A 15,252-nucleotide genomic window follows, 5' to 3' on the forward strand; every position below is an offset into this window, starting at 1 on the left:
CTCTAGTTGACGCATCTAGGCAAGGGTGGGCGTGATGGAGCGGGGCGGGCCTTGCGACGGCCTTTGTCGCTTCCAGATTCACCTAGGCACGAGAGGGGACTGCCCATCGCCCTGAGGTGTGGTGTGCTTGGCTAGAGGGGGTTATGCGAAGGGTCCTGTCACGGTCCCTTTCCGGTATGTCGTGGTGGCATGTCGGCGTACGGTAACGTGTCGTGGGGCTGTGTCTTGTGGGTACAGTTGTACACCTCTTATCAGAGTAAAACTATTCGAATAGCCGTGCCCGCGGTTATGGGCGGTCAACTAGATTCACCGTGATTAGTCTCACCCTAGTCTAGTCTAATGGAATTGATTAGTTCAGGTGGGTGGTTGGGCCTGTTGCAACGTGGTGTAGCGTTGGACAGTGGATGGTTAATATTGATTAATTATTACAACTGTTTTACTGCTTTCAACTACTGTTTATAAATGCTCGTTTTATGCAAATGAACCGCTCTAGCTATCCTTTGATTATATCCTGCATCATACCCCTATTCCGGTATGACTTGCTGAGTACGGTGGTTGTACTCAGTCTTGCTCTATTTTCCCCAAAACCCCAGAGTTTGAGTATGCGTCAGATGGTGGCTTTTCCGAGGAGTGGGCTTCGTCTGTGCCATCGAGGATGCCTGTAGAGTGGTGTTCCCGCTGCGGTCCAAGTCAAGGCTTAGGTCCAGTTATCTTTTAATTTTCCGCTGCATTTATGTAAGACTTTTATGATGTTTGTAAGACGTGGATCTGTATGTCAACTTTATCGTTTGTGTACCCCGGCCGGTCCTAGACGGGGGTTTTAATGCACATTCTGCTTGGAATTCTATTTGGGAATTTCTGGGCGTGACCAAAACCCTCAACCAATTTTGAAAGATCAAGAAAGATTCGACCGGATTTGATGGAAGGATCGGTTTTGGCATGTACAGACACGACATTGTCTTTTGGAAGTTGAAGAGGACAGGCTATGCGAGCCGGACCTACAGCTCCACTTGACAAGGAATGAAATGAGCTTTTGGTCCAAAACCAAAGAGTAAAATATATAACGATACAAAAATAATTTTACCCGTTACAATGCATGAGCATTTTTTCTATAACAATAATAAGATTAAAATATACTTCACCCGTTGCAACGCACGGGCATTTTTTCTAGTCTATATCTATATCTATATCTATATATCTATATCTCGTAAAGGAAGTCGTTTAGGACATCGACACGGTCTCCAAAACACAACTTTGACTTCTTTTTTCTATAAAAATATCTATTGAAAAGTGATATATGTATACTTTTATGAAAGTATTTTTCAAGACAAATCTATTCATATACTTTTTATATTTTCAAACTAAAGAACTTGAGAGTTATTCATGATTTATATTCTCAAGGTTTAGCTTAAACATTGTCCTAAACGACTTCCTTTATGAGTATGGAGGGAGTATCTAATATATCTATATCTATATACACCTACCTAATTAAAAAATACGCAAGGCTTCCGATTTTATTTTCGTCCGTCCCTGTTTTTTTTTCGCCCCTTTTCTCTTTTTTTTGGCCCTTTTTCTCGGTTTTATTCCTTTCCGCATTCTTTTCAGGGGCTGGCACGGTTGCTGGGCCCGAGCGGACACTTGGATGGTGGCCCAAGAGAGAGGAGAGGAAGTGGGGTGGCTGCTGGGCCCGAATAGAGAGAAAGATGGTGGCCCAAGATGGAGGAGTGGAAGCACGGCTCAGGGAGGAGGAGGGAAGAATGGGCCAGATTTGGCCCAGTTTTAGAAGAGGGTTTTAGTTTGTTTGTATTTAAAATTAATTATTAAAATTATCTTTGTATTATTAAAATTAACAATTCATCTTTGCAAAATTAACATAAAATATAGAGAGTGTGGTTAATCATGAAGAATTTAATTAAAATTAAATTCAAGTAATTAAGGCTTCCGGGTATTATTTTGGTCTCTATTTGTTTTACTGTCGTCGTTTTCCTTTTTTTTTTTCCTTTTTACATTGAGGTCTTTTTTTTCCTTTTTTTCTCGGTGTCAATTTCCTAATCCCTCGTCTCCTGATTACCTGTGGAGATTATGGGTACCCCATACCCACACGGCATAGTTATCCAACTAGTTATAGTGGATAACTTATATCTATGGAATATGTAACAGATCATGACTTGGGTATTACGTTTCCTTGTATATTACAGAACAGCCTAAAGTCTTGGTTTGATAATATTATAAAGTAGATTTAGAAAACCGATACCATATTGGTTAAGGTTTCTATCTTGTAATCCTGCCCCCCATCCTATATAAGGTGGGCAGGAGGCTCTCTAGGGGGCATGAGCACATATGATCGTCAGATCTATACTACACCCGGCGGATTCAAATCCCCAAACATGAGTAGGGTATTACCTCTCATTGAGAGGGCCTAAACCTATCTAAATCCTTTGTCTCCGCATCCATCCACTTTTAGGTCTCGTGCGCTACCCCTTTTATTATTGCCGAATTCATGTTTCGACAGTTGGCGCGCTAGATAGAGGAAGCGCCGAGTACCTTGTCGACGAGCGCGATGGAATCAACTCCAATCGCTGGAATCATCTTCTGATCAAATTAATCTACAAAGAATAACCGGGTTTGTCGTTTCAATCTATCTAGTGTTTTTTTAACAATGTCTATGATAGATTGATTTCCTGGTGTACTATTATTATTGTAGTACTACTGTCGACGAGATCGTCGATAGGCGCCTATGGAGCTACCTGGGAGTATACACGGCATGCTGGAACCCCTGTCATCGGAACAGGCGTGGTGTGCGGTTGCTGGTTGGCTGCAGATGTTTTGGCCCGGCCGACTGCTTTGATTGCCAAAGTACTCTAGTTTAGCACGCTTCCCCTCGTGGCGACATAATCAGGGGCTCCGGAACAGCCGCGGTGATCGCATGCATCTACTGATCATCGCCATATATGCAAGTATACATGCCAGCCAACAGGCCAACCAATCAGGAGTCCTGCGTTTATAGCTAGGCTGCTACCAACATGCACAGGCTTGAATCCAATTATTCAATAAGCAGCTATCGACACATATGAGTCAATTAATCTATAGGAGTGTATGCAGCTGTATGCATGCATCTTCTTTTGTTTACTAATCTGATTTGACTCGTATTTACATGTACTTCCATGGATCGATGGCTATGGCCCTGAGATATCGTTCTGATCCAACAAGCCGGTAAAGCAATCCTGCTACTATTGCTGGGTGGCGTTGTCTTCATCACCGGCCACACATGGGATGCAGCTGCCTACAATTTACCGGATGGTGATCACATGACAAATATCGTCATGGCCACAACTGGCGCCATCAATTCATCGAGTTTTATCTCTTCCAACTTATTATTCTATATTATTAGTTTGATTTCTAATTTCAGATTAATCTCTTGCTATTTTTGTTATTGTTTGCATATAATTACATGGCACTATTGAGGTGATTGGCATTGGTCATGGACTCGAGGCGTCTCGCTATGCGATTAGTAGGCCATGAGTCTACTCCACCGGCTTGCCTTCACCACTGCCGTTGCTAATGGCAACAACGTCTTCACCGCCGACCTGCCTCCGTCACTGCCGACTGGTGTCCTCGCCTATACGGTTGGTTGGTCACACCACCGTTCATGGGCGTCCACGTCTTCACCGACCGGCTTGCCTTCGCGCCGCTGACTGGTGTTTCCGCCTGCACGGCTAGCCTATTATGCCGCCGTTATTGGGCGTCTACGTCTTCATCGCCGGCCGCCTCGTCCGCCGCCGACTGGTGTTTCCGCCTACACGGTTGGTTGGTCATACCACCGTTGTTGGGCGTCTACGTCTTCACCGACCGGCTTGTCTTCGCCGGCACCGACTGGTGTCTTCGCCTACACGGCTGGCCTATTATGCCGCCGTTGTTGGGCATCTACAACTTCACCGTCGGCCTGCCTCTGTCGCCGCTGACTGGTGTGCTCGCCTATACGGTTGGTTGGTCACACCACCGCTCATGGGAGTCCACGTCTTCACCGACCGGCTGGCCTTCGCCGCCGCCGACTGGTGTTTCCGCCTGCACGGCTGGCCTATTATGCTGCCGTTGTTGGGCGTCTACGTCTTCATCGCCGGCCGCCTCGTCCGCCGCCGACTGGTGTTTCCGCCTACACGGTTGGTTGGTCACACCACCATTGTTGGGCGTCTACGTCTTCACCGACCGGCTTGCCTTCCCCGGCGCCGACTGGTGTCTTCGCCTACATGGCTAGCCTATTATGCAGCCGTTGTTGGGCATCTACAACTTCACCGTCGGCCTGCCTCCATCGCCGCCGACTGGTGTACTCGCCTATACAGTTGGTTGGTCACACCACTGCTCATAGGCGTCCACGTCTTCACCGACCAGCTTGCTTTTGCCACCGCCGATTAGTGTCTCTGCCTGCACGGCTGGCCTATTATGCCGCCATTGTTAGGCGTTTACGACATCACCGCTGGTCGGCCTCCATCGCCGCCGACTGGTGTCTCCGCCTACACGGCTGGTCTATTATGCCGCCGTTGTTGGGCATCTATGACTTCACCGACCGACTTGCCTTTGCAGCCGCCGACTGGTGTTCCCGCCTCCACGGCTGGCCTATTATGCCGCCGTTGTTGGGCGTCTACGACTTCATCGACCGGCTTGCCTTTGCCGCCGCCGACTGGTGTCTCCGCCTACACGGCTAGCCTATTATGCCGCCGTTGTTGGGCGTCTACGACTTTATCGACCAGCTTGCCTTTGCCGCCGCCGACTGGTGTCTCCGCCTCCACGGCTGGCCTATTATGCTGCCGTTGTTGGGTGTCTACGACCTCACCACCGGCCTGCCTCCGTCGCCGCCGATTGGTGTCTTCGCTTGCATGGTTGGTTGGCCACACTACCGTTGATGGGCATTTATTTACCTACACCGCCGGTCGCCTCAGCTGCTTGCACGGTTGGTGCTTTTATTGCCATTGATGGATGACTTTGTTCCTACATCGGCTACCTCTGTTGTCACCAACGGGAATACTAAAAGCTAAGTCATCATTTACTCTGATCCGTGAAACTTTGTTCCATTAATGACGAACTCATGTCACCCATTTGCATGTCTGGGAAGTGCCTTGGCCGACTCCCGATGCATGGGGGCAATGACTAGTCGGGCAGAGTGTATAAATGTAAGGAGTCATCTGCTCGGGGAAATCAAAATCGATGAGGAGAAATACATATTTATAAACATTTTAAAATGCTTGAATTTTCCTCGAGTATTGTATTTACATCTTATACTACTCATCCTATATGTTTGTTCTGCAGGATCCAGATCCAGATATGCATAAAAGGGATTCATGGCTTTAAGCTTATCTCCTACGCTCCAGGAATGGATCAGTCAGAACATCACCACCGGCTTGCCGTCGTCGCCGCCGACTGGTGTCCTCGCCTATACGGTTGGGTGGTCACACCACCGTTGTTGGGCATCGTTGTCTTCACCGACCGGCCGCCTCGTCCGCCGCCGACTCGTGTCTCCGCCTGCACGGCTGGCCTATTATGCCGCCGTTGTTGGGCGTCTACGTCTTCACCGACCGGCCGCCTCGTCCGCCGCCGACTGGTGTTTTCGCCTATACGGTTGGTTGGTCTATTATGCCGCCGTTGTTGGGCGTCTACGTCTTCACCGACCGGCCGCCTCGTCCGTCGCCGACTGGTGTCTCCGCCTGCAAGGCTGGCCTATTATGCCGCTGTTGTTGGGTGTCTACGTCTTCACCTCCGGCTTGCCTTCGCCGCTGCCGACTGGTGTATCTGCCTGCACAGCTGGCCTATTATGCCACCGTTGTTGGACGTCTACATTTTCACCGACCGGCTGCCTCGTATGACGCCAACTGATGCTATCGGCTTCACGGCTGGCCACGTCGCCGCCACCGTTAATAAGCTGTCTACGTCTGCTGCCGACTGGTTTCTTCACGTTCCATGGCTGCATGATTCTTCCAGTGTTGATTGGCCTTATCGTCTCCACCACCGGTCGTCTCGTCTGCTGCTGACTAGTGCCCTTGCCTCTACAGCTGGTTTATACCACTACAACTACTGATGGACGCCATCGTCTTCATTGTTGGCCGCCCTATCTGACGCCGACTGGTTTGTTGCCTCCACGGCTGTGCGTCTTCGTTACTATTGATGGGCATCATCATCATCACCAGCTTGCCTTCGCTGCCGCTGATTGGTGTCTCCATCTTGATGGCTGGCCTATTATGATATCACTGATGGATGCCTTTGTTTTCACCGTCTGGTTTTTGCCATCGCCGACTGGTGTTTCTATCTTCACGACTATGCGTCTTCGCCACCGGTTTGCTTCTGTTGCCTCCGACTCGTATTCACTTCATCACGGCTATGCAACTTTGTCACCATGGTGGAGCAACTTCATCTTCATTGTCTTCTGCACTGGCAAACCGAATTGCTGCTACTTTGCAAGTTTTTCTACTTCACCAACCACGACGTATACAAGAGCCTCGACATCTCGGCATGCACCACTAGATTTGATGCCGTGTTATTTTACTACAACAAATGGTGTTCCAATCTTCAATATATCTACTCAGACATCCTTAATGCATATATTCACTCAAGTGATGGCTACTCGATGACAAGAAGCTACAGTTCTCGACTCTATGTTCAGTTGTTTCTCAACTAACCAAAGAGTCGGGGGCTACACAAATACAAGACTCAAAATTCGACAAGCTTTATGTCAAGATGAAGCAATCAATCAATCAACGAGTCAACTCGGGGAGTTATTATATTTATCTTCGCTTCAGAGCCGGCATTTAATTTCGGCGACTCCAATTATTACACCGGCAATTTTGGCTTCTTCACGCCGCCACAATCTACTCCAAATTTTTCAAGTATCAAGTTTGAGATTCTATCTACATGTCCAGGAGTTTAGAGTTATCAACCAATCAGCTCAGTTTTGATGAGTTGGACAACAGCATTTACTTTCCTTCAATTGAAGCATCTGCAACAGCTACAACTCCAAGTTCTACTACCATCTTTACAAGGTGGTGTTGCATCAATCTTCCTTATGCACACATCAAGAAAATTACTTAAGCTTTGATATCTTCTTAACAGTTTGATGGATTATTGTCACTGACTTCATCACCAGCACCTCTACTTCATCGGCCCTGATATCTCTGCAGTTGCTAATGGATGACTACGTCTTCGCCTCTGGTTGCTTCCGTCATTGCCGGCTTGTTACTTCGCCTTCACGGTTGACCTACTATGCAAACGCTGATGAGCGTCTTCGTCATTATCATTGGTTGCTACACTGCTATTGACTGGATCACCGACATCGTCATCTTCATCATGTTGGTTGTGTTTGTCGTCGCCGACTATTTTCTTCATCTTCATGATTGGTGGATTTCGTCATTGCCTTTGATGCGTGTCTACATCTTCACCATTGGCTTGCTTTCGTCACCACCGACTGGTATCCTCACCTTCACGGATGGCTTATTATGTCGCCACTAATGGGCATCTTCATCTTCTTCACCAGCTGCCTCGTCTGTCACCGACTGATTATTTCGCTGCCATGGCTACACAACTTTATCGTTGGGCGCCTTCATATTCATTGTTGGCTGACCTGACTACTACCGACTGGTTTCTTCGCCTCTACGGCTGTACAACTTCATCACTTTTGATTGGTATCATTATCTTCACTACCACCAATATTTTTGCCACCTCTGGTGGGCAATATTATCTCTATATTGGTCGTCTTGTCTCTATGCCAACTGCATCAGCTACCATCAATGGACAATTGTGATTACGACAGAAGGACAAGCTGTATGCTCAGGGGCTTACTAGCTCAAACACAAGTATCATACCTTCAATTTGGACTTGTTCTGGATACATGCAACATTAACTCATGACCATGGGTCTATTTTCTATGCTCAAAGACTGGACTATTTATTATTCCCCGTAAGGGTTATCAACTGAATACTTGCGCCAGTCAGGATTCAATTGTTATATCTATTTTGGAGTATCCCATAAGGGATAATCACTCAGATCAGAAGCTATTCATATGAGCTATACTTGGTCTGTATCACCTAGAAGATTTATTACTCGGGAGCATGTTACATGCGTCATCCTTTAAAGGGTGTCGAAGGCATATTTTTTGGCCTAGGCCTAATATGTCTGCAGCTCATATTTTCAGGTGTGGCCTGTCACGTTCTTTTAGGGACTTAGGCACTTTTTGCTTAGGCCAAAGTGCGCGTGATCAAGTGCCCAATACCTTAAAATCCTTTTATACCGCCGTTACTCAACTTTTTAGGAGTTGGTACAATGCATCTTAAAAGGTGTCAAACAGTAAAGCTTTATATAGCTGCCCCGCTGACTTTTTTATATAGTCATGGCGCTGTTTGGGTTTATCAAGCAATTGATTGGATACAATATCATTGCTTTTTGCCACGTAAATGTGCATTTTTATTGACCAATATTATGGCTTAGGCTGATTATATATTTTGGTCATTTTTCAAACGGTTGGTAAATCCTTATGAGTTTATTTACTCGGATTTTACACCACATATGCCATATATTTCTAGGTGTGGTGAAACCATATGTCTTTTAGGGACTTAAGCACATCTGTTAAAGCAGTGTGCGCATGGCGTATGCCCAATACTTTGGAAAATTCTTTATTCACAGCATACAAGGTTCTTTATAGCTATTTTTGCTATGTAAATTTTCAATGATGTAGTCAACTTTAGGTTGTACGCATCATGTTAAAGCAGTCGGTATATCACTTGGATTATATTATTCAGGGATTCACACCACATATGCTACATATTAATATCAAGTCGCTTGGTTAACTACAATTATCGAAACCACTCGGTTGGTTGGATTATTTATTCCTTCACTATATGCTTGGTTTGTTCAATTAACCATATAGTCGAGGGCTACACCTATTAGGTGCATCGACTAGATGCACCTGACTTTATTTTTCAGCCCTCCACAATCTTCAGATTTGGTAAAAGTACTCGGGAGACCATGGCAAAAATGATTGAAGCACTCGGCTTTGGAGTAATCTAGTTCGAGAGAAGATTATCTTTTTGACTGTGAAGGTCTCAGGGGCTACTGTGGAGATTATGGGTACCCTATACCCACACGGCATGGTTATCCGACTAGTTATAGGGGATAACTTATATTTATAGAATATGTAACACATCATGACTTGGGTATTACGTTTTCTTGTATATTACGGAACGGCCTTAAGTCCTGATTTGATAATATTGTAAAGTAGATTTAGGAAACCGATACCGTATTGGTTAAGGTTTTTATCTTGTAATCCTGCCCCCATCCTATATAAGGTGGGCAGGAGGCCCTCTAGGGGGCATGAGTACATATGATCGTTAGATTTATACTACACTCAGCGGATTCAAATCTCCAAACAGGAGTAGGGTATTACCTCTCATTGAGAGGGCCTGAACCCGTCTAAATCCTTTGTCTCCGCATCCATCCACTTTTAGGTCTCGTGCGCTACCCCTTTTATTATTGCCGAATTCATATTTCGACATTACCCGCGAGAAATCCCCTCCCAGATGCGCGAGCGCAAGCCCCCGCGCCCCGGCCCCCTCTTGGCACCTTCAATTCTCCTTTTATTTTCCTAAAAAAATAAATAAACAATCTAAATTCTTAATCACAAAAAGATAAGATCTAATTTATATATCTAATACGTAAGGTTTCCTGTTGTTTTTTTTGTCCGGCTTTGCTTGCGTTAGAATATTTGCCACGTGCGTCAAAAAATTTTCTGTCTATCGTTGCTCAAAAATTCATGTGCATGTTATCGCGTGTGTCATTCCCGTGGCAAGAAAGAGAAATAAACCCGATCCTACCCTATTCTAGCATAGTATTTACCCGTATTTTTTTCATAGTATTTACCCGGGTATTTTTTTCTAGTATATCTATATACCTAATTAAAAAGTAAGCGAGGTTTCCGTAAAAAAAAATTCGTCCGTCATTTTTTTCTTTTTGGTTATTTTTTCCTTTTTTTCTCCATCCTTTTTTTATTTCTTTGTGTAACCGTATAGGACTCTATGTGGATTCAATGAAAAAACCGAACCCACAAAAAAACCACTACTCACGACCCACTAATAAAAATCGGACGGAAAAAAACCGGGAAAAAACGGCGTGCTAAAAAAACCACTCGGACAGAAAAAAGGGGAAAAACCGATCTGCTTTTTACTTTTTTTTTTTTGCCTTTATTCCGGGTTTTTTTCATATGTTTTTTCTTCATTGCTGTTTTTTTAGTTGCATTTTTCCACACGCGATAAGGATTTGTGCCATGTTTTTTTTGTCGCCCGACCAAACACTAGCGCCGCCGCCATGTCAATCTACCTCCCCATGCGTTCGCTCATCCAATTGATTGCTAAAAATCAATTCCCCGCTACTCCCTCACCATTTTCCTCGTGATTTTCCATTTTAACTCCGCTTTAATTCACTGAATTTAATCTCCATTTAAAAATCACCATTTTTATCCTAAGTTTTGTCGCTCCGATTTTAATAAAAACGGAAAGAGAAGAACGAGTGTATTAAAAACCCTCAACCAATTTTGTAAGATCGAGAAAGATTCGACTAAATTTGATGTGGAGGATTTGACGGGGAGGATCGGTTTTGGCATGTACGGACATGACATTGTTTGGCATGTACGGACACGACATTATCTTTCAGAGGTTGGAAACGACAGTGGGCTATGCGAGCTGGACCTATAGCTCCACTTGAGAAGGAAGGAATGAAATAAGCTTTTGGTCCAAAACCAAAAAATAAAATATATAGCGATTCAAAAATATTTTTATCCGTTGCAACGCACGGGTATTTGTTCTGGTAATTAAAAAATAAGTAAGGCTTCGGGTAAAAAATCCGTCCGTCTTCTTGTCCGGTAAAAATCTAGGCGTTTTTTTATGGTTTCGCTGATTCCGTCTCATCCGCCTGCCTCGCACATGGCTCAATTGCGTCCGATTCGGCCGCGCGTCGTGATTGCATCTGACACGCGTGTTCGCCTCGCACACACCCGCTGCCCGCCTGCGCTCGCCTCGCGCGACTTCGCGCCGCAGAGTTGCCGCTGCTCTCCTCCGGTATAGCTGTATGCCCCCTTGGGCGTCTTCGTCAGTCATCGGTAGAAACCACACATCCTCTTCTTCCAACAGTACCAAAAATGGAATCGCCATGACCGGGAACACGTGGTGCTCCCCAGTTTCCATACGTATCTAGATCATAATCATCGGTTCCATGCCTACGGTCTTTATGGTCTCAGTCAGGTTTGGGCAGGCGTTCCAGCCAGTACAAGCATTTTCTTCGAGAACTGATAAGACCATCGAGCACGCATAATTCGGGAGCACATCTTGCTTAGGACGTTCTCGTCGTTCCATCATCATATCATAGCCCACATCCATCTCCCCAGTTTCCTTCTTTGCGCCTCTCGTTTGTGTGTCTCCTGGGAAGAAGAAGCACAGTACCAGGCTGGTACTGTGCCCTTCTGGTTCGATGGAACCAAGTATGTGAATGTTGAACTCGATGGTACTGTTTACATATGGCTTGACTCAACCAATTGGTTGAACCATAATAGTTAAGATGAACAATAAACGATAGAAGTTTTGCTAGCTGTTGCAACCATGCTTTGCTGAAGTTCATGATGTTTGCTTGCTGTTAGAATTACACATTTTAACACGTGACATCAAAGCTTCCAATATACTCCATCCGTCTCATTTTAAGTGCAGTTGCAGATTTTCATGTATAACTTTGGACCGTACGTCATATTTAAAAAATTTATATATCTCACAGTTAAAAGCGTGCATTATGTATTAGCTTAGTGAAAATACCAAGCAGATGTCATGCTAATTTGGTGCCGATTTATACTATTCTAAATAGGTTAATTGGTAACTCCACGTAAAAAGGATATGTGTTTAAATCATGACAAAACTTGAACACTGCAAATCTGATGTTTATTGTAATTTATTTTTACCCTTACAACGCACGGACATTTTTCTAGCCTGATAAAAAAATACAGAAGGATTCCGTATATTTTTTACATCATCCGTACGACGTCCGGTCACACGAGCCTTAAGTGTCTGCCGCCACCGCCATATCTATTTGTCTCTTTGTGCGTTTTCTTTTCTAATTAATTGCAAAAATCGATTCCACACTTCTCCCTCATTATTTTCCCCATGATTTTCCCTTTTAATTTGACTTTAATTCTTCGGATTTAATCTTTATCCGCCACCATATTGATCTGCCTCCCCGTGCGTTTCCTCCTCCAATTGATTACAAAAATCGATTTCTCACTCCTCCGTCGTCATTTTCCCATGATTTTCCCTTTCAATTCGGTTTTAATTCACCGGATTTAATCTCTATTGAATGGTAGAAATGATGACCAGACGGCGAGCTTCCCGTTCCTTTTTATCCTGAGTTTTACGGATTCGCTCCAATTTTGAGAGAAACGGAAAGAGGAGATCGAGTGGATCAAAAGTCCTTAACCAATTTTAGGTGATCGAGAAAGATTCACCCGATTTGATGGGGAGGATCAGCTTCGATGTCCTACGGGCACACGGGATTATCTTCCGGAGGTTGAAGAACCTACTGAAACGTGTGGGGGCAACCGACTGTGCTAGCTAGGCCAAAGAGAGGAAAGTCGAGAGGAGAAAGGTAGGACCTAGGAGACAACGGATTGTGCAGGGGCTAAAAATAAAAAAAAATAATGGGCTTTCGGCTAAAAACCAAGAAAATACTTTGATTAACCTTTTCAATTATAGTGTATAGCAACCATAATATTTCAAGTGATTTATTGGCTCTCAATATTACTAGGAAAAACGTATTTACTCGTTGCAAATGTACGGGTATTTTTTTTTCTAGTAATCAAAATAAACGTACTTGCCCATTCCTGTAATGCTGACCGAAACGACAGAGCTGGACTGGACGGGACCCACTAATCAGATCGACTCCTGCGCATTTAAGTGTCAGTGGCCACAGTCATTTGGCGATCTAATCTTCCCTGAATAGATGCCGTCTATTTAATTGTTGAGAAATTTTTTTTTAATGATACATACTGTGCCAGGGTTTGATTAAATCCAGTACCATACAAACACAAGTTCACAACTGACGGAGGGATTATATATATTAGCCGAAATATCCCGGACGGAGCGATTAAATATATTAGCGTTAAGATCGAACAAAGCACAAAGTTAAAACATAGTGCAAAGTGATATTGGAAGGTCGTGACCAATGACCAATGGCGAAGTGAGAAACTTCTAATTACAAGACTAAAGTATCCTTTTCGATGAGAATATAATATTGATCTGTCTGGAGTTAACCAATCCTACATCACCCTGCTGCCAAAAACAGCAACGCCAGTTCATATCAAAGATTTCAGACCCATCTCGCTATTGTACAGTGTACCAAAACTCCTGAGCAAAGCCCTAACAATCAGATTGCAGAGAGAAAAAAAGCTCTCGCGTCACCCTCCCCACGGGCGACACGAGAAGCGATGCCGCCGCCGTCTTCTTCCTCCTCCTCCCCTCCTTCTCTGCCTCACCGCCGCCTGAGCGGGCGCCGGCAAAGCCGCGCGCCCGCGGGGACGGCAGCGGCGGGGCTTCGCCCAGTGCGCACTTGGGTGGCCCGGGGAGCTAGCCGGGCGGCGACGGTGGCAACCATCCGGATCCACGCCCGCCCGGATACTATGCCAACGGCGGGGAGGCAGTTGGCGGCGTGGCGGAGTGGTGGCGGCGGAGTCTGGCGGTGTGTGGTGGTGGCGGACAGGGCTGGTAGCGGTGGAAACCCGCTCAGATCCGCGCTGTTTTGGCCGGAACTGGCGGGGCTGACACCGGGCGATGGCGTGCGGTGGGGAAGCTGGTGTGCTGGTGGCGGGGAAGAGGCGGTGGCGGCGACGGTTACGCGGGCGGCGCAGCTGGCCGCAGGTGAGGCCGGGCGCGGCCGGCGTGGCCGGGCGCGTCGGTAGGCGGCGGTTGAAGCGAGGCGATGGATGGGAGGCCGCTTCCCGGGCACCGCTGAGGATGGCAATGGCGGGCAGAGGCGGATCCGCCCCCCCCCCCTCCCGAGGGCGGATCCGGTGTGGGGCAAGCTCGCGGTGGTGGCGGCACCGCGGAGCTCGCGGAACGGCGCGGAAGCACGGGGCGACGGTGACGGTGGCAATGGCGTGGACTTCATGGCGACGGTGGCAGCAGCAACTTGGTCGGCGGCGGCAGCACGATGGTTGGTCGACAGCATTGGCGGCTGTCGGCTGCCGTGGCTTTGGGGTTCTCGCGGCAGAGGCAGCGGCCCGGAGCTTGTGGCGACAGTTGCGGTAGCGGCTGGACGACGGCGATGGGGCTGCGGCTGGCCGGCGGCGAGGTGGTCGTTGGCAGCAGTGGCTGCGGTGGTGGTGGGAGGTGGCATGGTAGCCTCGGTGGGCTAGCCGAGGGTGTGGCAGACGGCTGCATTTCGCCGGCGCGGGAGAGTACGGTGGAGGGGACGGAGACCGGCTTGGTGCAGAGAGGCGCAGCCGATGGCAGCGAAGGCTGGCTCGGCGCGAGAGGCGCGGGCGGCGGAGATGGAGGCCGGCTTGGCGCGAGAGGCGCAGCCGATGGAGGGAGGCCGAATTGGCGCGAGAGGTGCGTCCGGTGGAGGAGGCCGGTTTGGCGCGAGAGGCGCGGCCGGCGGTGGAGGAGGCGACCCTGGTGCGTGGAGGAGCTGCTGGTGGGTGTGGCACGGTCTTCGGCATACAAAGGCTGGCCGACGAGGGGCGCCGGTGCGGGGGTCCCACATGTCGGCAGAGGATGAGTGGTGGTGGAGCATCGGTGCGTCAGCCGTGGATTCGCAGGTGGTGAACGGCGGGTGAAAACCCAGCTCGGCCTTGGCCGGGTCGACAACGATGGTTAATTCCCCCTCCTGAGGGCGTTGTTGTGCTGTCTCACCCCTAAAGGGTGGTTGCCGGGCGAAAGCCCAGTCTTGGCTCCTTTGAGCCCCGACGGACGGCGGCGGCGGTTTTCCGTTGCTCCTCTTCTTGGAGACGTCGTTTTGGCATCCCCTAGCGTAGTGCGATCTCGTCTTTGTTCCTTTGTTGATCTAGCGGCGACCGGTCACGCTCAGCGGCGGCCGGTCCGGTGCTAGCCTCCTCCTGGTCGTGTGTGTTGGCGCTGTCGGTGTGTGGGGGTTGTATATTTTTTCCTTTTTCCGTGTTATGACCCTCCAGGGTTGTAATCTTGTAATTTTTTCCTGCTCTATCAATAGAACTTCGCACCGTCT

The 15,252-nt window shown here is 47.4% G+C and overlaps 1 protein-coding gene across 1 annotated transcript; it reads right to left on the reverse strand.

The window, feature by feature from the left end:
• Positions 1–13,539: 13,539 nt before the first annotated feature.
• LOC127774190 (vegetative cell wall protein gp1-like) lies at positions 13,540–14,403 on the reverse strand. The gene has a single exon (XM_052300463.1). It carries the CDS (start codon positions 14,401–14,403, stop codon positions 13,540–13,542), a length of 864 nt encoding a protein of 287 aa, XP_052156423.1.
• Between the last annotated feature and the right edge of the window lie 849 nt (positions 14,404–15,252).

The sequence above is a fragment of the Oryza glaberrima genome, chromosome 5 (genome assembly GCF_000147395.1).
Source record: "Oryza glaberrima chromosome 5, OglaRS2, whole genome shotgun sequence".
Taxonomy (NCBI): Eukaryota; Viridiplantae; Streptophyta; class Magnoliopsida; order Poales; family Poaceae; genus Oryza; species Oryza glaberrima.

Excerpts from the sequence above, each read along its gene's own strand:
- LOC127774190 (XM_052300463.1), bottom strand. The coding sequence starts at position 14,403 with ATGCCACCTCCCACCACCACCGCAGCCACTGCTGCCAACGACCACCTC.